At 41.2% G+C, this 12,545-nt stretch overlaps 1 protein-coding gene across 1 annotated transcript in view; it reads right to left on the bottom strand.

The window, feature by feature from the left end:
- Window positions 1-5,351, bottom strand: part of map7b (microtubule-associated protein 7b) — a 30,895-nt gene extending 25,544 nt beyond the window's left edge. Inside the window, exon 1 of the mRNA XM_071542385.1 lies at window positions 5,306-5,351. Within this exon, the coding sequence (XP_071398486.1) occupies window positions 5,306-5,351 (46 nt within the window). The remainder of the gene's footprint in view (window positions 1-5,305) is intronic.
- Window positions 5,352-12,545: the final 7,194 nt, after the last annotated feature.

Genomic DNA, 12,545 nt, shown 5'->3' with positions numbered 1-12,545 from the left:
GAAAGAACACTTAATCCACAAGACTGGACCGGTCGAGAGCTGGTGGGATTGCACTCCTCATTTCCAGTCTTCACTCTTCTCTCTCTCTCTTCATGAGATGCTGCTGTCAAGCCTGCTGCTGCTACTGCCTCCATCTACCACCCCCTTCTCCCTCCTCGACTCTCTCTTGCTAGGTTAGCCCTGTAAATGCAAACTTGGCAGAGGAAGCACGACACACAGGCACTGGTTATACACACACACACACGGGCCTACAGACACACTGGTTGTAAAGGGCAGTGGGGCCGTTAAAATATTCAGTGCGGATCCAAGGGTGGAAAGTGAGCCGGTACCGGTGTAAGGGTTTCCCTGACGACAGCAGCATGTGGACGGATGACGCAGCAGAGTGGGAGCAGGCACAGGCTATAGCCACACTTTAATATAATGTACACACATAACTATGATACACGCATACACACACACACACACCAAATCAACCAATGCAGTATTGCACCTGCCCCAGTGCAAGGGGTGTGTTCACAGAGCACATGGTATACGGCTCCTCCCCATTTCCCACTTAAAGGCCCATTAGTCTCTAAGATGCCATGGTTGTAAATATGAAAATCATTCATGTCTAGCAGGCTCTCCATGGGAACAGAATGACATTGAGAAGAAACAAGCATGTATTGCAATCAGTGTTTATATCTGAGCGTCGGTGCCAGATCAGTCTATGACTCATACACATGAAGCTGGTGTTGCAATTGCACTGCAGTAGTGCAACCTGAGCTGCACTTAGTTAATACACTGACCCTGCATGTGCACATACAGAATGCACTGAGGATGACAGAGAGAAAGAGAGAGAGAGAGAGAGATGTGCTGAGCTCTCAGTTTGACTTGGCACAGACACACAGGAGGAAGAGGGTGCCATGGGAGGGAGTGAGGGAGGGGGCAGGAGAAATAAACCAGGAGCAAACAAGTCCTGACGTTTGGCAGGACACACACACAATAACAGTACAAACATCAGACCTAAGAACAGAAACCATATGGCCTTTCCCTTTATCTTTGTGTGTGTGTGTGTGTGTGTGTGTGTGTATATGTGTGCATGCACTTATCTGACATTCACCAACCTAAATACACACAGGGATTAAACGACTTCCACCACCATGACAGCTCAAAATCTTACCGCCACCAAGACATAGTGGCTCCCAACGAGAAGCAGCATGATGACTAAGGATGTAACTGTTGGCAGTCATGTTGGCTCAAAAGAAACCACTACAGTTGCACTTTGTTTCATGTAGCTGGTCATACATTTAGGTAAACCCCTCATGATGCCACAGTTAATTGGATCTTTGATACAGATATGAACAGCAGCTTATTTTAGATGTGTTCATTTGTTAAAGTGTGCCTTGAGGCTTCTTGAATGATTGAGGACAAGCAGCTTGTTAATGAGGCTACTTCATCTTAAAGCCTCTTGTGGTATAAAATGCAGTTAATATACTGGACCTGAAATACAGTTGTATGGCCAAATTATGTGCCTAATGTCCACTGTGTAGGCCTGTTACACATGTATGCATTTTTCATGACTTTTCAGCAGTGAACATAGTATATAATTCCATTTTTTTTAATATTTAGAATAGAATAGAATAGACTAAAATATACTTATATTGTAAAGCAATTCAGGACATTCTTCAAACTCTAAAGACCTCTGCTTTGCCTCATCTCCTACATGTACACACATACAGCACAAACACACACATTCATGAAAGAGCAATCTGATCTTTGTCCCCGCAGCATAGAGTAACACTGTAACCCTACACTCAGACTTTAACCGGATAGGCTGGGCTACACACCCTTCTCACACATTGCCCTATTGAGAGAGGGAGAGAGCGCGAGAGAGAGAGAAAGAGAAAGAAAGAGATGGGAATGGTTGTTCTATAAAGAAATCAATAGTAGCCTATGTAAGTAGTATGTTAAAGCTTGAATCTGTATATTTTTTGCCACAGTAAATTGCATGATTAGTGCCCAGATATGGTGGTTACGTTCACCACCTCTATAGAGTCGCATGTATGCCCCGACTTGCAAAAGCTAGAATACCAGAACACCAAATTCAGCCAACAAGCAGGAGGAAAGAGATCTCTAAGTGTTTTTTTGGACCGTGCTAATGCATTCTGTTCTGGACCACATAACCTATTGGGGGAGGCATTTAAGTTCCACACACCATCAAAAATTTGGTCAGGGCATATTTTCAAGATATTCAGACGCGTTTAACAACAGAGTTTACTACAGCTTGGCAGCATCTGGAGATAGGCATAATGGAAGGGATTCCCCTCTTGCTTTCACTGTGGCAATGGAGATAATCATTAGGTGGGGAAAGGCTGTAGGGAGGGCTGCAGCTCTTCCCACCAATCAGGGAATATATGGACGATAAGACTACTGTGACTACTGCAGCACTTTGTACCAAAAGGTTACTGAAGTTACAAATGGAATGATAACCTGATTTGGGCTAGGATGAACGTTAAGCCGATTAAATCCAGGAACATCTCCATTGTCAAGGGGAAACTGGCAAACAAAAGGTTCTACAAAGATTAGGAGGCCATTCCAACAGTTTTAGAGAAGCCTGTCAAAAGCTTAGGAAGGTGGTATGATGTGACCCTAATGAAAAGGAGCAGATTCGGTAGCTAAGGCAGGAGGTAGTTAGAGGCATTGAGGGCATGGAGGGACAGGAAAGTTAGAGTTGCAGTGCCTAATGTGGCCCTTGACTGTATATGAAAACCTATATCAAAGGTAGAGAAGTTAGAGAAGCTAATTAACTTGTACGTGAGGAAATGGCTCCCATAGTGTCTTAGTAGTGTGGCTTTGTATGGGAAGGGATTTTGGAACTACCTATATTAAGGAGGGGAGTTGAAATGTACATGTATGGAGGCAAACTGAAACTGAAGGTGTCTGGCAGCAGCAACTTTAAGCAACCGGTTAGAAAATAATTTGTCAGCTGATAGGAAGGAAGATATTAAAACTGGTTGTGTCCATGAGGGAGAGAAAATGAGGAGGGAAGCATTTTTGTGCATGTAATAGGGCAGCTGAGGGAGGGCAGAAATTGTCATATTGGTGGTAGGTTTGGAGAACAGCTGATAATCTGAGCAGGATATAGTGAGCACTACCTTAAAGCCAGACTTAGTGGTCAGAGACACAGTGGAAGACACAATAAATGAGGCATAAGAAAGGAAAATGCTCAAGAATACCAAGTTAGCAGCAGGATTGGAAAGCTACAGTGCACCCCATAGAAGTTGGATGTAGCAAAAGTTACCTTAAATTCACGTTTAGGTGAATTAGTCATTCATGGGTAGAGCTTAAAGCCGACAATAAAGGTGGAGAGAGGAAGAGGAGAAAGCATACCACCTGGGGAACAAAGTTGGTAAGGTGTTACAGTGCTGATATGTTTACTGGTGTATTGGTTTGTTACCATTTGTTTGGTAGTAAAATGCTTGCTGGTATATTTTTGTTAGTAGGTTATATTTGCTGGTTACATTAGCTGTTTGAAGCCAACACAGTCAACTGTCCTATTATCCTATTGTTGTTGAGACTAATCGCGAGTAAATTATTGAGTAACATTGTGAACTAGGTGTGAGGTGCACCACCAACAGCCACCCACTCAACCCTCCAACATCTTAGGTGGTTAGTGAATGATGCTGCCTGTCTGATGGTCCTGTAGATCTATATCGGCATAACCTGATGTCCTCTACCGTAACCATTTCTGGGTTAGTACATCATTCTTTTAAAATCTGAATTTGGCTCCTGTATGAATGCTTGCCCTGGGTTATGACACAAGGGATTGCTACATCACACCATGTGTATTGGTAACTGACTGTTCTCCATGATTTATTTGCAACATGAAAATAAACACTTTTACCATAGGCCTCAAGTGTTTGACCTGCATCTGTCACCTTTCATCTTCATCTTCATCTTTAAACTAGTCAGCTCTAATTTAGTTGGACCCTGAAGCAAACTTCTCCACACTAATCAAACAACATTATGTCAAACTAGCACTTACAAAAAGTGAAGCAACTGGAAGTGTGCTTGCTAACCTTGAAGGATTAAAAAGTAGAATTCAGGAATTTCTAGCGTTTACCGCTTACCATTCACCTCAAATAATGAAACAACAGAATATCAGCCAGTGCCTGAGTGTATCTACACTGTGTTGTTACATGCAAACACGTGTTCCATTGTGCTATTCCTGTGAAGCTGAAATTTCTGACTTTTCAAAGTGTCTGGAATGCAGCACTGGAGACTAAGAAAACTAATAATGAAGAAATACTGTGGGAATAGCATGAGTATAGGTATGTCAGTGTTTCAGTTTTCTCCTCTGATTTTATTAGGCCTGTTTGATAATGGAAAACATTTTTTCCCCTTTTTACTCATAAGAAAGCTACTGAAATGTTGCTAAAACTTATAATAAGCCACAAGAGACCATGTACAGTGACTTTAGAGCAGCTAAGGCTTTGTCAGGCACAATGTGAATGGTAGGCTATCTTATGGAGGTAACACACCATTCGCCTACATTAAAAAAATATTTTTTTGTATCTGTAATTAGGCTATTAGATGGGCTATAATATGCAGTATTTTTCCACCAAAAATATATATTCTAGTTGTCGAACAGTAAACAAACCTGTTGCTAGTTGCATAGGTGCACAAGTGCCGGTATGTTTAGTTATTTTCAGGAGGCGTATTCATATTTTAATTAACTGTTTGGGTCACAGGTGCGTTTATCGAGTATTTACAACGGCTCGAGCATGACTCAACCAATCAGAACCGAGGACCAGAAATATCCGTTTAACAATAAACGTTAGGCAACAGTAGTAGGTTATCCAATGAAGTATAGCCTAAAGACATATTGAAACTTCAGCAGCTCCTGCCACGTTCAGGAAAAGCCTCTGGCCATTTCCATAAATTCACCTGTCACGTCAACTGCAACTCAAGGGGGCATTAACAAGTTCACAAAATGTCAGCAACAGGTGTCGACCTGCGCAGGAAAAGCTGGAAATGTGTAGCAAAAACAGTAACAGAGGTAAAACGGTAAAGATTTATAAGTAGTTTTGGGGAACAAGTCGTGTTTGATAACTGTAAATCAACCGGTTCGGTGAGTCGGTTGATAGTTAATCCCATTCCCGTGACCGGTTTGCGCTACTTGCAATCTCTCTTAATTCTCGTCAGCGTTCAAACATTTAGAAAAACAATTACAATGCCATCGCTGACCAGGATCTCATCATTTACTTGACACGTACTTCCTCAAAAAAGTTTGTTAAAGTAAACTTTGGTGTCGATAAGAACTCACCTTGGGACTCGGTGGGAGATGCGTCGCTGCCATCCTGGTCCGCCATTTCTCCTGACGTCAGCTGAGAGGGATCAGCGGCAGGAACCCAAGGGACTTGGAATGGCCCGTGCGACAGGCTGGGCACCCTCCTCCGGACAGGTGGGGGACGACACACAGAAAAAAAAACAATATAGCAGTATGAAAATAAACAGTAGCCTATTATAATGATGATAATAATAAGAATGATGATAATAAGAAGAAGAAGAAAAAGAAGAAGGGGCAGATTAAACTTTTACTCTTCTCTCTCTCTCTCTCTCTCTCTCTCTCTCTCTCTCTCTCTCTCTTTCTCATACACATCTCTCTCTCTCTCTCTCTCTCTCTCTCTCACACACACACACACACACACACACACACACACACACACACAGCCTCTCATTAGTGATTAATTTTGCCTCAGTTTGGGCCTTGTGCACCTCAATAAACTGAAGCTATTTACCTGCAGACTTTGTCGCCTGCTTATTTTTAGAACTGTGAAATCCAGTTTGCTCCTATCGCCTTTCTCACTGAATAGAACTAAAGAGGATTTTTACTGTGTTAAAATGCACTGCTTGATAAGTTGAAATAGGGCTATGTTGGAACATACTGTATCTTGGGCCTATACAAAGTATTATGCTGACATCTACTGGCAATCTGGCCACATTAATATTAAGTCAGTGCCTTGGCCAAATACCCATTAGATAACTGTGCAGGAGCTCTTTGCAAGACATTAAATAAATGTCAAACTTAATGAAAATTGGAGACAAAAACAATTTATTTTTGTTCATGAGATCTATGGAAGCTGATGAAAGTTTAAAACCCACATCCCTTTTCCTCTTTTACCAAAAATGGCAGCAAGTTACATCTGATGATATAATGGCCCTACTTGCACTTTATTGAAAGTATCATAGCACATTTTTAGACTTATCATACCTTGTGTTCTGCACATGACAAATATTTTCTAGGTAACAATACAACTACCTTATTGTGTTGTTCATTGTAACTACCTGCAGAGGTATTCATTCATTCATTCATTCATTCATTCATTCATATTCTCTTCCTGCTTAATTCCTTTCAGGGTCGCAGGGTGCTGGAGCCTATCCCAGCATGCATTGGAAGGCAGGGAGATGCCCTGGACAGGTCACCAGTCCATCACAGGACTAACACACATAGACAGACAGATGGCTATTCACATTCATATCTGTAGGTAATCTTGAGTCTCCAATCCACCTGACTTGCATATCTTCAGCCTGTGGGAGGAAGCCGGAGCAGCCGGAGGAAACCCACACTAACACAGGAAGAACATGTGCAGCTTTTATTTTGAAGGAAACATGACCATTTTACAGTTTAAGACTCAGTGTGCATCTGTATGAATGAACAGAAGATTGCCAGAAAACAATTTATTATATAAAGAATTCAGAACCATGAACACATTTATTTCACAGTGTATTTGGACAGTCGCCTCCTCTCCCAGTAGAAAAGATAAAGCTCTACTCTTTGCATACATTTATCTTAACATTTCAAATCGCTTATTTACTGGTCCATTTGACAAAGAATACATTCTTATTTATACCAACAGCCTGCAGAAATAACATTCACAACTGACCACCAAGCAGCTCGTTCCGCAACTTGTTCCTCTCCCCTACCCCCTTTCCTAAGGGATTCAAACCAACAACTCAACAGTCACAAGCCCACTTCTCTACCCTTTAGGTCACTGTCATCCCATGTAGTTTGCATTGGTTACTTGTGAATTGTGAGACATTACAGGGAGTACTGCTGTTGTCCCATACTACCAGCAGAGGGAGCACTATTCCTACTGTAAAAATCCTAATTTATCAAAACCAGTTTCATTCCTTTTATGGGGGTTGAATGCCTATCTCATTAGATTTTTTTTTTTGGCACATTAATATGATAATTTTAACACCATCACATTCGGCTAATATTGAAAATGTCTAATTGATGGAATAGAATATGGGGTTTAATGGCCTGGATATTTATATGCACGCTTTACATCACATTGTAAAAGTAATCAATCTACAAGAAAATGGATTGCATTAATATCATTCCCTACTATTAAATCATTGAAAGCTTGTAATATTGTTGACGTCCCCTTTGTGCTGAGTGTTTCACCTCACACTTATCCTTCTGCAAAGAGGCATTTCAAAAAGGCAAAATGAGAAGTGAGACCAAAATAAAACAGACTAACGTTATTTCAACCAACCCAATTATATTTGAGCAAGGATTTAGTGTTCCTGGCTGAATATGTATGCTAATCTCTGTTCACATCGTTGCTATTTGCCAGAATGTGCAGGCTTTACCCCCCTAGACCCCCAGTATGATGGCTGCTGATTGGTGCATGGGAAACTGTAACCAGGGCAACCAGCTGTTTGGCAATTCCTCTGGTGGAGGAGGAGGAGTCAAGAGATGCTGGCCTGTAGATATGGGGTGGAATGTCTTGAAGCATGGTTATTTTACTCACATACTCACACACTGACACACACACACACACACACATGCACACACACACACACTTCTGAGCACCTCTGTGGCATCTGTTAGGGCGGGAGATAGAGAGGATGGGAAAATGCTGATGGCAAAACAGGGAGCGTCACTCTTCCTCCTCTGCCCGAATGCTCTCTCCCGGGTCTTGGGATTTCTCGCTCTCAAAATTCTCTCTCTCTCTCTCTCTCTCTCTCTCTCTCTCTCTCTCTCCCCCCCTCTTTTTATCTTTCCTCTGAGGTTTAACCCAAGCCCCTTTCATCTCCCTGTTTGTTTTCCAGACAAAATACCCCCTGCTCCTCCTCTTTTATGTGTTTACTGTCTGCTTGTGTGTGTGTGTATGCTTGATTTTGTTTTTTTTGTTTTGGTTTGTAGTCTGTATGTCTGTTTGTCAGGCTGCACAGGAGCTGAGGAGGTTAGTCAAGAGGTAGAGGCGTAAGTCAGTAGGTGGTGGTTAGGCCTGAGGTGAAGTTCAGGGTCCTGTGTGTGTGTGTGTGTGTGTGTGTGTGTGTGTGTGTGTGTGTGTGCGCGTGCACCCTCAGCATGACAGCTTGCTCAGATTGTCTGTAATTGGTTCCCAGGGGAATGAGATCTTGGAATTCTCTCTACAGAGGAAGGATGCCTTGATTGCTCATCAATAAATCCACACCATGAAAGAACACACACACACACACGCACGCATGCACGCACGCACACACACACACACACACACATACACTGTCTGTGTCGGATGCATACACACCTGCTGCCCTTGAGTTAGGGGGTGTCTGGGGTTCTCCTTGACCTAAACGGGGACATGATTTGAAGGGAATAGATGTCAGACATTTCTAATTTGGAAGTCTGATCCTCTGTTGATTAATGCTCAGGGCTCTTCATGGAAGACCATAATCAGCTAAGAGGGAGAGGAGGAGGGAGGGAGAGAGAGAGAGAGAGAGAGAGAGAGGTAGAAATGGAGGGAATAAGCAGATCGAGGAACTGATTGATCTTGAGGGCAAGACCCCTCTCTGCTCCTCACTGATTCATTTGGATTAATTTGTGTGTGTTTTTGTTTGTTTGTGTGTGTGTGTGTGTGTGTGTGTGTGTGTGTGTGTGTGTGTGTGTGTGTGTGTGTGTGTGTGTGTGTGTGTGTGTGTGTGTGTGTGTGTGTATGTGTATGCACAGGACCCAGAGCATGGGGCCAGTGGAGATCAGGGCAGAGGTCAGATAAATTCCCAGATTTAGCGGGCTGGTTTAACAAGCAGGGGATGTTATTACAAGCACCAATCCAGGGACAAATTGCATGTTTTTGTGACCAGACGGAATACATCAAACTCTCTGATTAGGACCTTATTCTCTTATAGTCAAGCTGCTTTGATATAGAGGAAAATGGTAAATATCATTATCAATTTCACCATTAGAATGACTACTAATACTTTTTTATGTATTAAGACCATTGTCTTTCTCCACAACCTTTCCTGTATGACAAGACATCTGATTGGTGCATTAACACATCAGTGTCACAGTCTGTCAGTGGGCAATTATGATAGGAGAGATCTTATTAAAACATAACAAAACATACTAATGCTAATATAATAAGTTCAGTTTTGCATGGACTGCTATGATATAGTGATGTACTGCCAAATAGCCACATGCAGCAACACATACTCTGGCATTTAGTAATGAGGCACGTTGTTGCATAAGCAGTGCTTATATGTATGCATGTAGTATTTTAGAAGCTAGAGAGCCAGAGAGCTGAGATCACACTCACACACGCTGCTCATTAATAATTATGGTAACGCTTTATTTTGCTAATTACAGTGTTTACTAATTTGCAATTATGGGATAGTAGTAAAATAACAATGCTGTAGTTACAGGGTAACAATACAATAATAATAATAACAATAACAATAATAATTTTGTAATTATAAGATACTTATGGTGTAACTATTTTTGTAATTACTGCATACTTAAAAAATAATTATAGGGTACAATAACGTAAGTAGTGGGGACAAAACAAATGTTATCGGTGCTTGTTCCCTGTAGTTATGGAGTAAGTATTTAGACCCTATATTGTTTTATAAAGGATTATGAAGGTTTTTATTTTACATTTTATATTATAAAATTGACATATTTGATATTTCATCTCAACATACTGTATATTACATTCAATAAAGCTCTTGTATGTTCAATTAAGTCTGTCACTGTGTGTTGAAGTTCCATATTTTTTGTGTATGCTAGATTGTTAGAAATGTTTAGAAATGGCCTTTTTCCAGTGCATGAACCTTTAAGCACCAATAACAATTGTTTTGTCCCCCTAATTACGTTATTGTACGCTGTAATTATTTTTTTAAGTATGCAGTAATTACGAAAACAGTTACACCATAACTACCTTATAAATCTCTCAGAATTACAAAATTGTTACCCCTTAATTCCCAGACTTCTTGTTTTGATACCCTGTAACGACAGCATTGTTATTTTATTAGTAGCTACACCATAATTACAAACTAGTTACACCATAATTAGTGGGCTGTAAAATAAAGCGTTACCATATATTTTATGCTGTTGCCACAAATGCACTGTGGGACAGAGCCTGGACTTGTTTTTAACTTCTGTTTTTGTTACTTTTCCTTTAAGACTGACTGCATCTTCCTCTATCTCCATTTCTCTGTCTGTCTGTGTGTGTGTGTGTGTGTGTGTGTGTGTGTGTGTGTGTGTGTGTCTCTCTCTCTCTCTCTCTCTCTGTCTGTCTGTCTGTCTGTCTGTCTGTCTGTCTGTCTCTCGCTCTCCTCAGAATACCTTCCAAGCAGCAGACAGGACCGTCTCTCCATAGCAACATAATGTCATTCATGTCATCGTTTGACCAGTGAGACCAGCTCTTCCAGCCTCGCCGTTCATTTCCACATCTCATTCATAAAACAAATGCACCAGCGAATCAGAGGGCTCCTGCTGCGTTAACCTGCCCGGGAATACCAGGCCGTGGTCTCTGATTGGTCACTCTTTTTGTTATGAGGAAATATAGGTCAGTGTTTTTGACAGAGATAATTCAAGTGTGAATCATAACAGAGTACCAAACCTTGAATAACCCTTGCAATTTTAGCGATCTGCTGTGGCAAACTTATGTTGTTTATGCTTGTTGTTGTTGTTTTCATATAAGGGACAAAGCATATAACCTGTGTTGTTTTGGTGGAATGATGATAAAAACCTGTTTAATTATCTTTCTCTACAGTGTGATTAACCAGAAGCAGATGGTGTTATGGAGAATGATCTGAACTCACCCTCACAGACAGACAGACCCCCGACCAGGGGTCTGGGGTCCTTTTGTTTACACTAAGCTGTCTAAGCTGATACGTCCATATGATATGTCAAGAGAGGTCATTAATTCTTTTTCTCTTTCACATGCACACACGCACGCACACACACACACACACACACACACACACACACATACACATTCAGCTGTATAGCGATAATGCATGCTGCATCTGGGTCTGAGAACCTTCACAGCTGACCAATCGTATCCCTTCATCCATCTGAGGATGCACAGAAAGGGCCAATCACAGCAAAGAAAACAAACCTCAAAAACAACCACTTCATATACAAACAAGCTAGCAGACATATGGCTATGTGGTGACCGGAGTAAATAGAGCTATTAATTCTAAATCCCTGCAATTAATCCCTCGGGTGGTCATGGCAGTATAGTCTACAGAATGTAGTATTTTCTATAGGATAATCCAGGCAGCCACTATGCTGGATCGACTTAAGACCAGCTGATTATCAATAAGACATTAAATACAGGACAGTTAGTTAGATGGACTCTGTGTGCATCCTCAGTGGAAATACTAACACTGTCTATATTAATGTTGTGTAATGTTACAGTGCTACAGAACCTATACAGAATTAGTGTCTATAATAGTGTTCAGCTTCTACCGTATCTATACAGTATCTATATTAATGTTCTGATGCCACTATACAGTGTATGTATAATAATGACTCATTTGTTCAAATTTAACAAAGGAGGTGGTGAGTGGGTCATTCATTCATCCCCGAAAAGTTATTTAGTTAATAGGTAAAAGTGTAAAATACAGTATTTGGGGATATACCAGATGGATGCCATCTCCCTTCATCCATGAAAACTACCACCAGCAGCGATAGTAGTTACTGAACTGAATGCAGGTAAAAAGGCCTTGAACTTGATCTTAATACACTTCCTCAGACAGCAACACTAAATAAAGCAGCTCTTGTTCTTCAGTCACATCTGCTCTGCGTCTTTGCCTCCAGCAGTAGTAGTGGTAATAGTAATGGACGACATCGGCAACAAAGACTGTGTGGTCTTGCACACATCTGCCATTTATGCTTGAAGAATGAGAGTTGTAACATTTATGTCTGGAGTGCTGGAACATTGAATGGGCTCGGCGGAGTGAAAGTAAAGAGATTCCCAGGAGATGAACTGCACATTTTGCAACACACACACACACACACACACACACACACACACACACACACACGTGCATGCCATGCGAGTGTGATGTGTGCATGTGTGTTATACAGTATTTATAAAGTCAAGAAAGGAGGTTATTCTAGATTCTAGCCTTCAGATGTTCTTGAGGTTGCGATACACTAACACAGTAGGATAAACCATAGAAAATATCCAAAACTCATAATCCTGTTGAAAAATACTTGATTTTGAGGGACTTCTTTTTGTTTTCTTTTGATTTGATTATTTTTTTCCTGGTGATGTAGCTCCCTC

This window comes from Centroberyx affinis, unplaced genomic scaffold (assembly GCF_046629955.1).
Source record: "Centroberyx affinis isolate AG114_WGS23_722 - 3 ecotype Tasmania unplaced genomic scaffold, CSIRO-AGI_Caff_v1 ptg004087l_1, whole genome shotgun sequence".
Taxonomy (NCBI): Eukaryota; Metazoa; Chordata; class Actinopteri; order Beryciformes; family Berycidae; genus Centroberyx; species Centroberyx affinis.
Note: the sequence above shows the minus strand (reverse complement) of the source record. Positions and strands in the feature narration are given on the sequence as shown.